Source organism: Microtus oregoni, unplaced genomic scaffold (genome assembly GCF_018167655.1).
Source record: "Microtus oregoni isolate MIOR12 unplaced genomic scaffold, Mior012 000020F_ref0000438, whole genome shotgun sequence".
Lineage (NCBI taxonomy): Eukaryota > Metazoa > Chordata > Mammalia > Rodentia > Cricetidae > Microtus > Microtus oregoni.
Window position 1 is genome coordinate 23,743,890 of NW_024543079.1, and position 16,466 is coordinate 23,760,355.

The 16,466-nt window shown below is 44.5% G+C and overlaps 2 protein-coding genes across 2 annotated transcripts in view; both read right to left on the minus strand.

The window, feature by feature from the left end:
* The window catches only part of Dtd1 (D-aminoacyl-tRNA deacylase 1), a 163,381-nt gene extending 151,577 nt beyond the window's left edge, over nt 1-11,804 (minus strand). The window contains exons 1-2 of the mRNA XM_041670516.1: nt 11,663-11,804; nt 7,638-7,728 (exon numbers count right to left, since the gene is read on the minus strand). Coding sequence (XP_041526450.1) covers nt 7,638-7,728; nt 11,663-11,705 — 134 coding nt within the window. The 5' untranslated portion in view covers nt 11,706-11,804. The remainder of the gene's footprint in view (nt 1-7,637; nt 7,729-11,662) is intronic.
* A 1,015-nt stretch (nt 11,805-12,819) lies between these two features.
* On the minus strand, nt 12,820-14,814 carry Smim26 (small integral membrane protein 26). Its single transcript, XM_041670566.1, has 2 exons — nt 14,615-14,814; nt 12,820-13,765 (listed from the first exon to the last, which is right to left on the minus strand). The coding sequence occupies exons 1-2, from the start codon at nt 14,727-14,729 to the stop codon at nt 13,557-13,559; spliced, it is 324 nt and encodes a 107-aa protein (XP_041526500.1). The 5' UTR covers nt 14,730-14,814; the 3' UTR covers nt 12,820-13,556.
* Nucleotides 14,815-16,466: the final 1,652 nt, after the last annotated feature.

A 16,466-nucleotide genomic window follows, 5' to 3' on the forward strand; every position in this document is an offset into this window, starting at 1 on the left:
CTGGGCCTGTCTGAACTTTCATAAACCACCTGGCTATGTCCAAAGTACCATCAAGGAGAGCATTGGGGTGTTGACTGCCCCCATGCTCCTCAAGGCATGAAGACATCAAGCCCAGATCACCCCCCAGCTGATTTGGTCATGGACTACTGATGGGGCCTTTGCTCTTTGACCTGATCACTGCTCTCTGTCCAGGAGCCTCAGGTTGACATCACAGTACCAGAGCAGTCTCTCTCCCTCTCCTTCTGGACACTGAGGGCTCCTGTTTATTTCCAATGGAGTTTTAGGGATCCACCTCTCCTTCTCATTTCTCTATTGTCAGGTTAGGGTAATGGTTTTACCAGCCTCATCAAACATATCACCCGGGCTCTCCCCATAGCTTCAAGGGACTTAAGCCTCTTATCTATGACCTCTAAGAAAGAAACTTTAGCACCCTACTTTTTCCCCATACTAGCAATAAAACCTACTGCTTGGTTCAGGATCTTGACCTAACAACTCAGCAGTGGTTCCCTCTACCCTGCAGCACCCAACGCCTGGACTCTCGTCTCTACCATCCCCTCAGAGACCTCCCATTTCTCTGTCCTGGACTTGAAGGATGCCTTCTTTTCCACACCTCTAGATCCCTAGTAACAAAGTATCTTTACTTTTACCTGGAGTGAGCTAGAAACTCATCTTTCCACCCAACTCTCCAGGATGGTCCTACCCCAGGGGTTCTGGAACATGCTATAAGCCACAGATTATATAATAATCTTTTACTTTATACTCAGCCATCTTTTCTTTTTTTTTTTTTTTTTTTTTTTTTTTGGTTTTTTGAGACAGGGTTTCTCTGTGGTTTTGGAGCCTGTCCTGGAACTAGCTCTTGTAGACCAGGCTGGTCTCGAACTCACGGAGATCCACCTGCCTCTGCCTCCCAAGTGCTGGGATTAAAGGTGTGCACCACCACCGCCCGGCCTCAGCCATCTTTTCATGAGGTAAACCCATCAGAAACAAAAATTCCAGTGGAGGATTAAGCCAAGATGCAAGGTGTATTGAAATTATTGCCTTATGAATGAACTGGCTGTTTCTTGCTGTAGACTTGTCTTGTAGTTTATCTGTTGACAGAAATTTCTGTCCTGCCCTCTCCCACAATCATTCAGTCCCAAAGAAACACACAGTAGCTCAGGCTTTCTTATTAACTAACTCTTACATCTTACCCTAACCCATAATTCTAGTCTGTGTTAACCACGTGGCTTGGTACCTTTTATCAGTGAGGCATTCTCATCTTGCATCCTCTGCAGCTAGGTGACCACAACAAGACTGAGCTTTTCCTCTTCCCAGAATTCTGTTCTGGTTGCCCCACCTATACTTCCTGCTGGGCTACTGGCCAATCGGCATTTTATTAAACCAATAAAAGTGACAAATTTTTACAGGGTACAAGACCATTGTCCCACAGCATTTATGCCCATCTGTTACAAGCTTGGGATTTATTTCCCACAGTTCAGCACTATTTGATCATTTATTGGGAACAATTTCCCCTATTCATTTGAGATATATTTAAAACATTTCCTAGCTATAGTCACCCAGTCAAAAAACCTGTTTCCCACTACCAGGTTTTTGTTCCTTTCTCCATTGTAAATGTAGAGATCCGCCTTCCTGCAATTATCTTTATTAGCAGGCATTTGGTCAGTGTTAAGTGTCCAGGCAAAAGTACTTCATTTAAGACATACCCAGGCATCCAAAGACATAAAATTACTACATGCCTAAAAGCGGTGATTCATAGTCACTAGATGGATAGAAAATGAGCATGCCCTGCTTTTATCGCACTTACAGGGAAAAAAAAAATAGCCTAAATTAGCCCCCGCACTAAAAGATTCTCAAACTTCTTGCATTTACCTTCATCTGAGTTCATTTAACCCAAGATTTTAGCTTAGAGATTTACTGCTCTGTCTACCCTGAGAAGATAACAAGATAAAGGTAATCAGCCCATTTGCTCATCCTCAGAGGAAAAGTAAACTTTCCTACAGACCCGCTAAAAACCTGCACTGCCAAGTCAGGTTCCATTTCTTGCGCAAATTAGCTCAAATCCTTTCCTTTCTTTGCTCTACTACCTTAAAGCAGCAGGTGCTAAAAAGCTTCTCTTAGCAGGGAACCAGCAAAGAGAAAGTGCGACTAGCAGACCCCAAGTTACCCCTATTCCTCTGCTGTTTATGCAGACTGCCTAGTCACCAATCATGGCATACCCTGCCTGTTGAAAACGGCCTGAGAGGCTTTGAGGCAATGCGTGGAGAAAAGAAAGTTTTTACCTTAATCATGAAATCTTCTGATCAATAGAAGTTTAGCTTAATACTTAAAGAACGTAGATAAGCACATGATTTCTCCCTTTTAGCCTCCCTTGTTGACCCCACCCAGGAATCTTCACTAACCACACCACTCCTACCTGGTGCCATAAATGCTAACTGACAGCTATTGCTCTGTGTATAAATCTGTCTGCCTTGGTGACCCTGAGGAACTCGAGCCTCACACTGCATTGCCAAAAGAACCACTGTTGTAATTCTTACTATATCACGCAGTCACTGCTGTCAGCCAGAGTGGGACAGAACCAGTACATTGCAGGAATCCTAACAGGAACCCCCCAAGAACTCGGGCTAGAACAATGAAGAGACATGTATAGAAAGAAACACGTGAGCAGATTTTTTTTTTCTTTAACCCTCAGATTTTAGTCCCTTCCTTCGCTTATTGTAGCGTCTTTTTTTCCCCTGAGTGAAAGCTTTAGAGGCAGACCGTTAAAGTTTTCAGTAGGAACATCCCACATCTATTTGGCCGGGCTCTGATCTTCATCTTTGTAGTCCACCCCTGCAAATTAGCCAGGCTGACGCCTCTACCTTTACTAAACTTTCTGTTCAGCGGGGGAAGGGGAAATGGGGTCTTATCATCTAAGGTCCAGCTGTCCACTCCTCAGGTTACTTATCTGGGATTAGCTATTCCAACTCACAAGGCCATTAGCCTAGATAGAAAATAATTCAGTTACTCACAGTCCCCACCACCAAGGATGAAATTCTGTCCTCCTGGAGATGGCCAGTTTCTTCCTCTCGGGTTCCTCCGTCTCTCTTCAGGACTGCCCACTATACGAAGTGGATTCCTCCGTCTCTCTTCAGGACTGCCCACTATACGATGGCCCTCGGTCCCTCGCACCAACTCTTGCACTCATTACTAAACCACTTTAGAAGCTTCAACAGGCCTCCTCCAGGCTCTGGCCTGCTATCTTCAGGACTTAACTAGCTCCTTCTCTCCCCAGGTTACAGGAAAGAAAGGATATGCCCTCAGGGTTCTGGGTCACTAACTAGAACTTTCCTGTTGCATACTTATCAAAAAATTAGAGCATGCTGTCCAAGGAACAGCACCTTGCCTGTGTGCTCTGGCCACAGCCAAACTTCCTCACTTGAATGAGAAAGGTTAATCTTCGGGTCACCCACCACAGTCTTCTCTCTTTACCGCTGCCCCATATCCTAACATAGGGGGCTCTGAACACTACCTCCATCTAGAGTTCTCTCTTCAGGTAGCAATGGCAAAGGTTGCTACACTTGCTTTCCATTCAACATTTCAAACTGACTCAAGTTGCTGATTTGACTCACTTAAGGGTGTATGGATCACTTGATTCTGCTGACTTCTGCCACTCACCATATTTGATTCCAAATTCTAGAGCCTACCTCTTCAGCTGTTTCTTTCTCCACCTACTCTCTCCATCCGTCTCTCCTCCCCTACTCAGTAAGTGTCCTCTCTCTGGAGCCTTCTACACCCTCCTGGGCTCCACCCTATGACATTTACCCCTCTTCCTCTTTGGAACCCTCCCTGTTTCCTTGTCTTCTCCACCTAGGAATTGTCTATTATACCTTGAAGCTTCCTTGGCCCTTCTGTGCCTGTGACCTTGTCCCTCCTGCCTCTCAGCTCCTTCCTAGAAGTCTCCCAGCTTCTCTGGCTTCTCTATGCCCTCCTGGGCTTTTCTCTTGCCTCTCAGCTCCCACTTGGAGCTTACAGAAACTCCCTCCAGTGGAGTTCATTTGCAACCCCTCCTCTCTTCCTCCATGGACTCTGATTTTATTGAAGCCTCACTGTTACTACAAACAGCTTGACTCAGTACATTTGATGGCTTAAATTGGCACGCTCAATTTTCAATGGCGGCAACTTCTGCCAATGCACAAATGATCTAAAAATCTTTTATATGTAAACTCGTTCTCCCCTCCTCTATTTCTTCCTATCTACACCTGTCCAGAGTAGCTCTTACATATGGAGACCCCCACCTCTCACAGAGCAGGGAAATTGCTCTATATCAGACTGTCAAAGGCTGATTCAGTTACCAAAGAAGATACTTGTCCCTATAACACCTAATGAATGTCTAAAACACCTGCGCTTATTGATCCTATAGGAGACATGATGCATATTCAGGAAGGCATTCTACCTTTTATGCAAAATAACCATCTTTTATATTCTAATTAATGACCCATGGCACCCCTGATGGGAGACAGGGTTCTTGGTGACCTTTACTATTGCATTTAGCACAGCTGTCCATCAGACACAATCAAACGCTCTCTCAGTCCCTAGGTATAGACAGGGTAGAAGAAGTGGTCCAAAGTTCCTCAAGAGTCCTGACATTCCTAATATCACCCCTTTCAGATGACACTGATTGCACCTCCCTCTCACACCACCTCTTGTTTCAGACCTTAAGCTCTGCTTTGCTGACAGCTTTGGAGATGCTAGTTGTGTCCCTCCCGGTCACACTCATGACCACCATTTGTGCCCTCGCCCGTTATCTTATTAGAGTCTCTCATCTCGCTGCTTGTTAATCGCTCTGAGTCAAACATCACTACCAGCCGTTATTTCTCCCACTTCTCTCTCTTCGGTTTCACAGACTGCTTTAACTCCTCAGGGACACACTTTGTGGGCACTCTGGACTCTGAAAACTGAAATAATACCATAACCCTTAGTACTACCTACCACCCAGCCCCAATGCCCAAACATTCACAATATCCCAATTCTCTATGGCACTCAAGTTTATTGCTGCCTACCTGCTGAGTGATCTGGGACTGTGCCTTGGAGTCCCTTTTTCCAAAACTAGGAGCTGTACCAGTGAAGAACCCTTGCCAATTCCCATCCCAGGGTTTATAGCAGTGTGGCATGACAAAGGAGAGGTTCGGATCAAATCCTCTAGCAGTGCTGGCTATGGCAGCTGGTGTCACCACTGGAACGACAGGACTGACTGCCTCCCTAGCTATTTACCATCGGTTTTCCTCAGTTCATCCGGGGTCTCCAACGGGTGGCTTAGACCAACTTTACCCTCCAGGGCCGCATAGACTCACTGCCGGCTGTAGTGTTACAAAACTGGTGGGGCTAAGATTTACTAGCAGCAGAAAGAGGCAATCTTTGTCCTCAGGGAGGAGTGTTGCTTCTAGTCAACCAGTCATGTATAGTGAAAGACAAGATCTGACAACTCCAGGTACAAGAACTAACTTGATGCCTCTGGGCAGTAGATTATTGACAGACCAATGTGGATCGATACTGTCTTCTTAACTCCCTCTCCTCCTTTCCATCTTACTAGCCACACCCTGCCTTATAAACTTCTTGTCGAGATTTCAACAACAGATTCAAAAGATTTCTAACCAGACTTTTAATCAGTTGCTATTACAGGTTTACCAAATCCTAGCTGCAGAGCCAGAGGCCAGCAACTCCCTGATGGTGAAGATCAAGTTCACCCATAGGACTTAGATACTCCTCTTCAACAGGAAGAAGTCTAATGATAACATGGCCCCCTTCCAGTAACCTGACTGTTTATCAATAATAAACAAAAGAGAGGGAGATGTAAGCCCCTCTGAGCCACACTAGTGGCCAGGCACCTTCCTCTGAGGCCCTCCAACTGCCAGGTTCCACCCACAGAACATTCCAACTGTCCTAACAGCTGGTCCCAGTCCCCACTCTACAGACTAAAAAGCCCAAGCTCTGGGGTTACTGAATATTTGTATGTACTCTGTGAAGATGTGTCTATATTTTTGACTCACCTGACTAAGGCACCAGACTGGTTTAATAAAGAGCTGAATGGCCAATAGCTAGGCAGGGGAGAAGAGACAGGACTTCTGAGGAGAGATAGGAACTCTGGGGTGAAGGAGGTGAGATTTTGCCAGCAGATACAGAGAAAGAGATCACCATAAAATTTGCAGGCAAATGGATAGAACTAGAAAAAAATCATCCTGAGTAAGGTAACCCAGACCCAGAAATATAAACATGGCATGTGTTCACTTATAAGTGGATGTTAGCTGTAAAATAAGGGATAATCACGCTACAGTACACAGACCCAGAGATGCTAAGTAACAGGGAGGGATCAAAAGGAGACTAATAGATCTCTCTGGGAAAGAGAAATAGAATAGATTTTGTGGATTGAATGGGGTGGGTAGGGATGGGAAAAGGAGGAATGGGGGGTTTGAGTGAGAGAGGACCGAAATTATGGGGCACTTGGGGGGCAAGGTAGAAACCTACTTTGGAAACTCTCAAGACTCTACTTGGGTGACCCTAGCTAAGAGTCCTAGTAATAAAGAATGCATAGCCTGAACTGGCCATCTTCTGTAGCCAGGCAAGGCTTCTAGTGGCAGGATTGGGACACCAACCCAGCCATAAAACCAACTGCTGTGGATTAACTCATCTGTACATTGTATAAATTAGGCTATGATTGGTTTAATAAAGAAGTTGGTTGGCCAATAATTAGACAGAATAAGGTTAAGCAGGAAAACCATACTAAGGACACTGAGAAGAAGAAGGGTAAGGTCAAAGGAGTGACCAACAAGACATGGAGAAGAAATAGGAGGTGCAAGATGAAAGACAGGTAATGCCACATAGGAGAATATAGATTAATTGAAATGGGTTAATTTAAGTTGTAAGAGCTAGTTAGTAATAAGCCTGAGCTATCAGCTAAGTATTTATAATTAATATTGAGTCTCCATGTTGGTTATTTGGGAACTGGTTGGCATGAAAGAAAAGTTGGCCTACAACCTACAGTTTATTCTGCCTGCATGGGGTAAAGGTGGAGAAGAACTTGTGGGAGTGGCCAACCAACTGGTCCAACTTGAGACCAACACACAAGAGGAAGCCCATGCCTGACACTGTCAGGAGGACCAGGAGCTAGAAGTGGGATAGCTCAGAGACCTAGGACAGAACCAAATACAACAGACAAAAAAAAAAAAGTCAGTGAAATGATTCCTAATGATACTCTGCTATACTTTTAGACCAGATCCTACCATAATCATCATCAGGGAAGCTTCATCCAGTAACTTATGGGAATAGATGTAAAAACGCATAGTCAAACATTAGGTAGCTTCGGGAATCCTGTGAAAAAGGGGGAGGAAGAATTGTAGGATTAATAGAAATGGGTTAAATTAATATGTAAGCATTAGCCAATCAGAAGCTAGAGCAAATGGACCAAGCAGTGATTTAATTAATACAGTTTCTGTGTGATTATACTGGGGCTAAGCAGCCAGAAACCAACAAGTGGGCTCCTTACTACACTCCACCAAGAAAATATTACAATTTGTATTATAAGCACAAAATATTACAGGAGTGGCCAGCATGGCCAGCACATCGCCCGTGACTTAGCAATGACTTAGAAATCCAAATCTTACATGTGCTCCAGTTCCTTCTGTGAATCTTCCACGGAAATACCCAGCAGCACACAGATGCCCCGTCCAATGGCACTTATCTGCTCTCCTCCAACTACCAGGAACCAAAAGGGAGAAAAGAGGAAATCAGGCATCATGATACGATTTCAGTCATGCTATAGCCATTCTTAACATCACACATCCTTCTTACAAGTTCTTCAGTTAGAGTGAGTGAGTACATGAGCCAATAACTCCTATCCACTCTGGTTTCTTATCTGGAACCAATGAGAGCTGGGAGGTGAATAATCGATCATTAGGAAGGATTTTAGCACCGGATCTTTTTTTAATAATTTATTTATTTTTATTGATTTGCTTTGGTGTTTTGCCTGCATGAATCTCTGTGTGAGGGTGTTATATCTTGGAATTACAAGTTGTTAGCTGCCATGTGGGTGCTGGGAATTGAACCCAGGTCCTCCAGAAGAGCTGTCAGTGCTCTTAAGCGCTGAGCCATGTCTCCAGCCCTAGCACCGGATCTTATCTGCAACTTTGGATACAATGCCAAGGATATTCCACAGTCTCCATATATGCATCTGAGAAGCAGAGCAGTGATTCCCTCCCCTGAGAGACTCCAGCTCAGCAAGACTAAGTCTCTGAAAGGAGATCCCGGCTTTTCTTGTAAATCAGCAACTCTAGTAACTCAAACCACAGATGGTACCGAATGGGAAATGTCCATGGCCTAAAAACAAACACGTTTTCCAGCTTACTGCAAAGGCAAATTTATTATCCATAAACACCATGACTTATGTGTTAAGCATCACTCCAGAAACTGCCGTCATCTCCCAGCGTGTGACCAATGTGGCATTCTAAGCCAAGGACTGCTAAATCTTTTTGAATCGTGCACTTTGTCCATAAAAAAGAAAAGAAAAACAAAACAAAACTCTAAGAACACCATGCTAATATCTGTGTATGTATTTATAGCTAAGTGTACTTCCTACTACCTTTAGCCAATATCTCAAATGTTGGCACAGTATTTAGACTAGCATTCATCATTATGATGGTGAAATAATACCCGTATTTTAAGTGGCAACCTTGATAATTTTCTCCATTTTGCCCAATCTCATTATATGACTGTGGTTTTGTTTTGTTTTTTTCATTTTGTACTGACCTAATGTTCCAGTCAGGAATAGAAGAATGAACTCTGCCGTGTGTGTGTGTGTGTGTGTGTGTTGCTTCTGCAATAAAATCTGCAAATATCCCTAACAAGGGAGCACAGACTAAACCCCACCTTCCTTAACTCTGACTTATAATCACATATGGAATCACATATCCAAAGGCAAGTGTCACAAGATAAAAAAAAAAAAACATTGGCAACAATAGGTTTCTGAATGTGCAAACACCAAAACTTAATGCAAAACCAAACATCTAATTTGTCTAAAGTGCTCCTCGCTGTGCTCATACAGGCTGCACCATCATCATGCCCCTTTAATGCAGCCTCGGGTCTGAACACACAACATGCACACATGCCACACGACAGCACTACCTGACTTGAGACTATCACATGTACCAGCTGTACTGTTTTTGGAGTACTCACCCAGTTCTATGGTCTCACAGAAACATCATGGCTTATAGAAAAGAACGACTTCTAATATTTCCTACTATTATTTTTCAGCAATGAGTTTCAAAGTAATGAGGCATGCAAGCCTAGGGAACAGCTTAACAAAGTGGGACTCCACTTAGTTTGGACTTTGCACACACTTCTCTCTGAGCAATGCACCTAGCAACCTGTTAGCACCAGCCTAGGATCCCACCTGCACAGACTGCATGTATACCAGCTTTACTTTTTAACTGGAGGGATTAACTTATATCATTACAATTGATTGATTTTTTTTTTATATTTATTTATGTGACACAGCACAAGTTGTCAGAGGACAATTTGTAGGAGTTGGTTCTCTCTCTGGGTCCTCAGACTTGGTGGCAAACGTTTTTAATTACATAGGCCCTGTATAATTGCTTCAAACAATGGAAACATACTGCTTGATAATGCTCCGCTACTACTCAAGATAAACTGGAAAACATCTGGAAACCACTCTAGACAACCAACTGTTACTCAGGCCATCACTAACTCTTATCCCGAACTGTCTCATTAGCTTAAGCTTAGGTGTGATAAAAGGGCTCCCCAGGGAAATTCTAAGAGTGTTAGACACGTCATGCAAGTACCAGTCCAGGGTCTTGCACATGCTAAACCAGCACACCCCCAGATCTTGGTTTTACAGGACAGGGTTTCACTCTGTTGCTCAGTCTGGCCTTCAATTCACCAGGAAGCCCATGCTGGACTCAAACTAGAGACTCCTACCTCTGTCCCCAGAGTGCTGGGATGTACATGTGCCACCATCTACAACCAAAAATACATTTTCCAGCAAGATGGAGAGCTTGAGGGACCAAAGTTCAAAATTTAAATATGTTGATGATGACCACATAAAGTAGACAGATTCTCCCCTAAAGAGCAAAAGAATCCTTCATCAATGAATTTTCGTAGTTTTCATGTCCTTGAAGAGTTACTGAAATGTTATTAAAGTTCCATAAACTCTGGTCTTATTCTACTCCTATTAATCCAGGACGACTTCCAAACTCGAAGGTAATGAGGAAGCTTGCAAAAGGTGGACTCCAGGGTCTACACGTGTGGTTGAGGTCCTTGGGGGGGGGAGGGGTCTTGGGTGTGGATTACACTTTGTATTCTCAAGACGTGTATTTGTTATAAAATAACTTGAAGAAAAATATATCTCTATTACTTGACCTGAAACTTTGGGGGGGGGGGGGGCGGAGATTATTTGGTCTCTCTCGCTCTCTCTTTCTTTCTTTTTTTTTTTTTGACAAATCTTTGAACTCCTGGGCTCAATATCCTCCTGCCTCAGCCTCCAAAGTGGCTGTGATTACACGTGCTTACCATGACATCTAACATAAAAATATAATTCTGCATATAATCCCAGCACTCGGGAGGCAGAGGCAGGCGGATCTCTGTGAGTTCGAGACCAGCCTGGTCTACAGAGCTAGTTCCAGGACAGGCTCCAAAGCCACAGAGAAACCCTGTCTCGAAAAACCAAAAAAAAAGCAACTCTAGATTGGTAAAGGTTCAGTGGGTGAAGGCACTTGCCGAGGCTGATGCCCTGAGTTGAATTCCAAGGACCTACATGGTAGTGACAACTCTAAATTGTCCTTTGGCCCAGACACCGAAGTCCAGTTACACACAGAAACACACACACTAAACAAATAAATGTATTTTTTTTTTAATTTAAAATACTAAAAGTATAGCACCTGTCGTTTCAATTTTTTTAATACTTTTCAAATACCTACAGTAGGTATAATAACCATCTGGATCCTGGTTGCTTCAAAAGTCTACCACATTCAACCAATGGTGGTCCACATTAGTTAGTGGGGGAAAAAAGAAACATGTCATCGTGAATTCTGTGGTCCTGACCTGTGGTTGAAGGAAGGGTTCAGAGGCCCGACATCCAGACGCAATGAACGCTCTGCACCTAGTTGGGATGCCTTCACGTATTTGCACACAATTGCCAGAGCTCAAACAATGAGCAATCCCTCATCTGTGCATTTTATCATGAACCAAGTATCATTAAAATATATATACATTTATGTAAAAAGAGGGTGCTAAAATACAGCATGCCAGACAGGGAAGTGGGAAATGGGGAGTCCGCTCTAGAAATGCTCCCTGTGTGTTGTTTGTGCAACAGTGCATTCAAGAACGGGCCCTGGGGATGCTCGCAGGTTCTGCCACCTTGTCTGTGCGACACACACACAAACACACACAAAGATGATGATGATTATAATGATGATGATGACGATGATGAGGGTTTGTGCTGCACCCAAAGCACGGAGCCTGAGCCCGTAAGCGGCCAAGCACGTGCCGGGTTTTCTCGGCCACGGCGCTGCCCGGAGCTACCGGGCAACTCGGGGCTGCGGGGAACCCTCACACGGAACAGCGGGTCGCGGGGGTCAGAGGCTGCTCCTCCCGAGCCCGGCCCCGCCCGACTGACCTGTGACGCTAGCCCGGGTGACGCGCTGCACCACGGCCTTCATGGCGGCGGCTGTGGCTACTCGGACAGGCCGTGTGGTCAGACCTTGCGACTCCACCGGCAGTTCCTCGGCCGGCGCCCTCTGTCGGTAACACCCGGAAGCGCTCCGGGAGGACCCATTCCCCTGAGCTGCGGCCCGCCCACGTCGGCCACACCTACCCACCAATTGGCCCCGCCCATGTCAATCTCGCTCACCTGCCACCTATCCATAACCTCGCCCCTCCGTGGTAGGCCCCGCCCCATCCACAGCTGAGCTCCATGCTAAACCCTTGGCGTATTCACGAACTGCCAGCCCGGACACCACGATGCCCAGACACACTTTAATTTCTGCTCTAGTTTCTTTCTCCCTCAACTTTGCCCTAAATCCTTTTCCTCCGATCTCAGTTTTCCTCAAACTCTTCACTAGTTCTCCAGCCTCAGCAAAAGCCTGTTGCTAAAGAAAAGCATCTGCTGCTAAAGTAATCATATAATTATAAAACTAGTATTTTATCTTAGACACATCACTATGGTAAATAGGTATATGAGTCTAGAATTCTAATTCCTCCCTAATACGAATCTAATACTTAGCCCCATCATAGGGTTGTTAGGAAATTTGAATGAAATAGACCGTAAGGGAGTTTAGAAGGTTACAGCGAGCTGTAGATATTACTCTAGCAAGTTTTCATTACTAAAAAAAATATCTTTGTAGCCTAGTGGTAGAACACGTGTTAATTATAAAAAAAAACAATAAAGAGAAGGAAGGAAGAAAGGGAGGGAGGGGGAGAGAGCATCCCAGCTACTTGGGATGACACAGAAGAGTGTTTTAGTCCATGAATTAAAGACCACCAGTGTGAACAATATAATGACACTCTTCGTAGAGATAGAAATGGGGATATCTGAAAAGGTTCACCTGTTTCAGGATGCCTTCACTTTGAAGGCCTCTATTAGGATTGATAGATTCAGAAAAGCATTTGATAAAAAGCAAGGAGCTGTTATTTGGCCAAAAGACACCATGGGATGGTGGCCCCGTGTCTGTGATGCAAGCATTCTGGAGGCAGAAGTTCAAGGCCAGCCTGGGGTACAGAGGGAGACTTTGTATTGTTGTCAGGTACCATTAGAGAAGACTACTCAGACATGGGTTTAAGCCAATAGAAAGTCTTTATTCAATGGCCGGCAACTACACTGGGTGTTCAGGATCCCAATGCAGCGCTGATCCTTTGTCAAGGCAACATTTGTGGATTTTTTTGGTTTTTGTTTGTTTAATTCTTACAAGCATTGGCATTTTGCCCACATGTATGTCCGTGTTAGGGTGTCGGGTCCCATGGAACAGGAGTTGCAGACAGTTGTAAGCCACCGTACGGGTACTGGGAATTGAACCTGGGTCCTCTGGAAGAGCAGCAAGTACTCTTAGCTGCTGAGCCATCTCTCTAGCCACATCAGTAAAAATTTCAAAACTAAAATTTCAGGGCCAATGCAATGGTTCAGCAGGTGCCTGATGACCATGAGTATGAACCCTGGAACCACAGTGGAAGGAGACAAACAACTCCTACAAACTGTCCTCTGACCTCCATGAACACATCACAGCACGCAAATACATGCACACGCATGTGCGCGCATACACACGCAGACACATGCCATTCACAAATAAATAAATGTAATTTTAAAAATGCAATGGTCTATATCATCTTTCAGCCATGGAAACAGAAGACCACCTCTCGAATTATGTGTTCAGTTCCCTCAAGAATTCATCAATTGCACAGTAATGCTTATATTTTATAAAATCAAATTAATACATTCTTTCCACAAGCACAAAATGAAAATCAAGGCATCTGTCAAACACGGAGCCCAGTCCTTGTTTTCCGAATTCAGCAGTTGATCACGATTGGGGCCCAGGCCCACCAGTCCATGACTTCAGATGGTCCGTGATCCTCTGAGTGACTGAGATAAAACTGTTTGGATACTTTACAGATGTCTGCACATGAGGCTCGTCAAGGGACTCACTTATTTCCCTGTCAAAGTCAGAGTCTTCGCATGTAGCAAGAGGTGCTTCATCCCTCCAGCCATCCTTCTGTTCTTCTCCATAACCTTAAAAAAAAAAAAAACCTGAATTATTAACTTAGACATCAGTCATTAAAGTCGTGGACATAAAACAGGGCATGATTCTGCCACCAGATGTCTATTGCCATTATCTTTCTTTTGGAAAGAAAAATCAGAGACAGAAAAGGACATACATGACGACCATGATACGTGTGAACTTTCAAACCACTAACAACCATCATGACCAAGTAGAATTTCCAGTTTTTACACAATGGCTTTATTGAGATGTACCTAACATATCATACAAATTCCTTTTAGAAAGCACTATTCAGTGATTTTTAGTCTATTCAGTCTGAGCGACCCAGCACCACAACTGATTTAGAGTATGTTCAGGCACTAAGAGTCACCTTCCATCCTCTCTAACACCCCAGTCCCTAGCGCTTACACCAACTGACTTTCGTGTTCCTTCCGTTTCCAGCACGTATTAGATGGTTCGGGAGTTCCTTTTCCACCCAATAACTGGGTTGATTTTAATACTTCTAGGTTGTTGTTAAGACCTGGACCGGCTTGCTCGCCGTACGCGACAGGGTCTCAAGGAAACGAGCAGCAGTCGAGCCTCTGGGAGCCACCAGGCACTACACAGGTGAATTCACATATTCCAAGTGAACATAGGGACAGTGTTAATCAGTAAGACAGATCCAGTTGGCAATCCTTAATAGTTCCTGGAGGAGTCTTTCTCTCTGCACATTCCATCACCGCAAATTACCTAAGTACCCGCTAGCAGCAGTTTTGCACTACCCCAGGGTTCAAGCAGGGAAGGTCGCTTCGGTGACTTCCAGGGCGACGAGCCGGAAGCGGAGGCTGCGAGGCCGATCTCGCCGGGCGGAGGAACCCTACCTGGCTCCTTCTGTCTCCGTGTAAGGAAAATCGCCGAACCCAGCACCAACCAGGCGCCAAATGCGTAGACCATAGACATCCGCCGGTACCAATAGACGGCCTGTTCAGGACGCATGGCTCCACAAAGTGAGCCGCCGAGTTCGCGGAAAGGGCGGCCTTCCAATCAGTGTCTCGCAGCAGCCACCAATAGGTGGCCAGCCCTAGGCTACTTCCTGCTCCGACCGCGATGCATTTAGGGACTAGTAGTCCACAGTTAATTCAGGCTCGTTCTGAAGTTATCCGGGGGACCACAGTTTAGAATCTCAGCTGCCTGCTGGCGACTACACCGTATACTATATGATGGGAGAAGATGGCGACTTGAAACTTTCTCTCTTGTAATGCATGACCTCCATGTATCAGACGGTATTTAACATAGTTGACTTCATTTCCTTTAACAACTGTCAGATTTTGGAAGACACTGTGTCCGCAACTCGCTTTTCTCCTACATACCTATCTAGAACCCCATGTCTAGTTCTTTGGAGCTCCCTTGGTCCTGTCCCAGTTACAACCTATCACCCACCACTCCGGCTTATCACCCTATTGGTTTTCATCCTCCTTCATACAAAAGTGTACACGTCTCAAAAAAGAAAAGCCTTCGAGTCCATCAACTGCTTTTCTTATTCAAACACTTTGTCCGCACGCCCGTAGACCCGTAGACTGAATAACCGGAGCGGGCTGGTGCACCTGCGTTGACCATTTCCGACCTAACTCGAACTTGACTTCTAAAGCAATTGACACCTTTGACCCTACCACCCTTCCCTGGTGGCTTCAGAAACATTTTCCCTTTTACATTTATGTTTACTCTGTAGAAATATATACTTATAACATTTAACTCAAAGAAGATTGTGTCTTTAAAGCTAAAAGCTAAAATTATAAACCTAGAAGCAAGCCAAAAGAAAAATCTTTGCCATCCTGGAATGGGCGAAGATTTCTTGGGATACAAAAAGCATGAACCACAAAATGAAAGCTGATTAATTGGACCTAAAAGTCGTCGCTGGGAAAAATGAAAACAAGCCACTGAATAAAAAAAATTTAAGGTCAGAGGCTGACATAGGTTTCTTCCTTAATCACTCTCCACCTAATTCTGCGACAGGGTCACCAGTAAGCCCAGGGCGCCTCTTGTCTCCACTCCCAAGTAATGGAATCACGGGAGCTCAGCTGTGCCTGCCTTTTCATGTGGGCACTGGGGGTCAGAAGGCAGGTCCTCCTGTTTGCGCAGGAGGCACTTACTTTACGGAGCCAGCTCCCCAGCCCAGCCAAGCAGTTCTTACTGATGAGAGCAGAAAATATTATATTGGCTTTACAAGGCTAGCATACCCCCTTTTCTTTCAAACTTATTTTTCTTTTAAAAAGAGTATATGTGTGTGAGAGTGTGTGCCACATACACACGGGTGCACATGGAGATCAGAGAAGGACATCAGATCCCCTGGAGCTGGAGTTACAGGTGGTTATGAGTTATTAATATGGGGCGCTACAATCTCAACTCAGGTCTTCTGGAAGAAGAGCAAGCTTTCTTGATCACTAAGCTATCTCTCCAGCCCCTAAGACTGAACACACAGCCATCTTACAATCTATTCTGCTCTACTCCACTCCTAACTTCAAGAGAAAAGCCATGACCCAAGAGACTTGTGCACAGTGTTTATACATATTTTATTCACAGCAACAAAAGTAGAAACCACTCAAATATCTGAGAAAAAATAAAGAAGTTATATACCACTTGGCAAGATGTATCAATCTTAGATGAATTAGGGTAAATGAAAGACAGATATAAAACCTAAAATCAAACTGATAAATAGAGGGAGAATGTCTATGG

Coding starts and splice junctions, on each gene's coding strand:
- Smim26 (XM_041670566.1), bottom strand. CDS start 14,729: ATGCGTCCTGAACAGGCCGTCTATTGGTACCGGCGGATGTCTATGGTC. Junction 13,766..14,614: donor ACGGAGACAGAAGGAGCCAG/GTAGGGTTCCTC, acceptor TTTTTTTTTAAG/GTTATGGAGAAGAACAGAAG.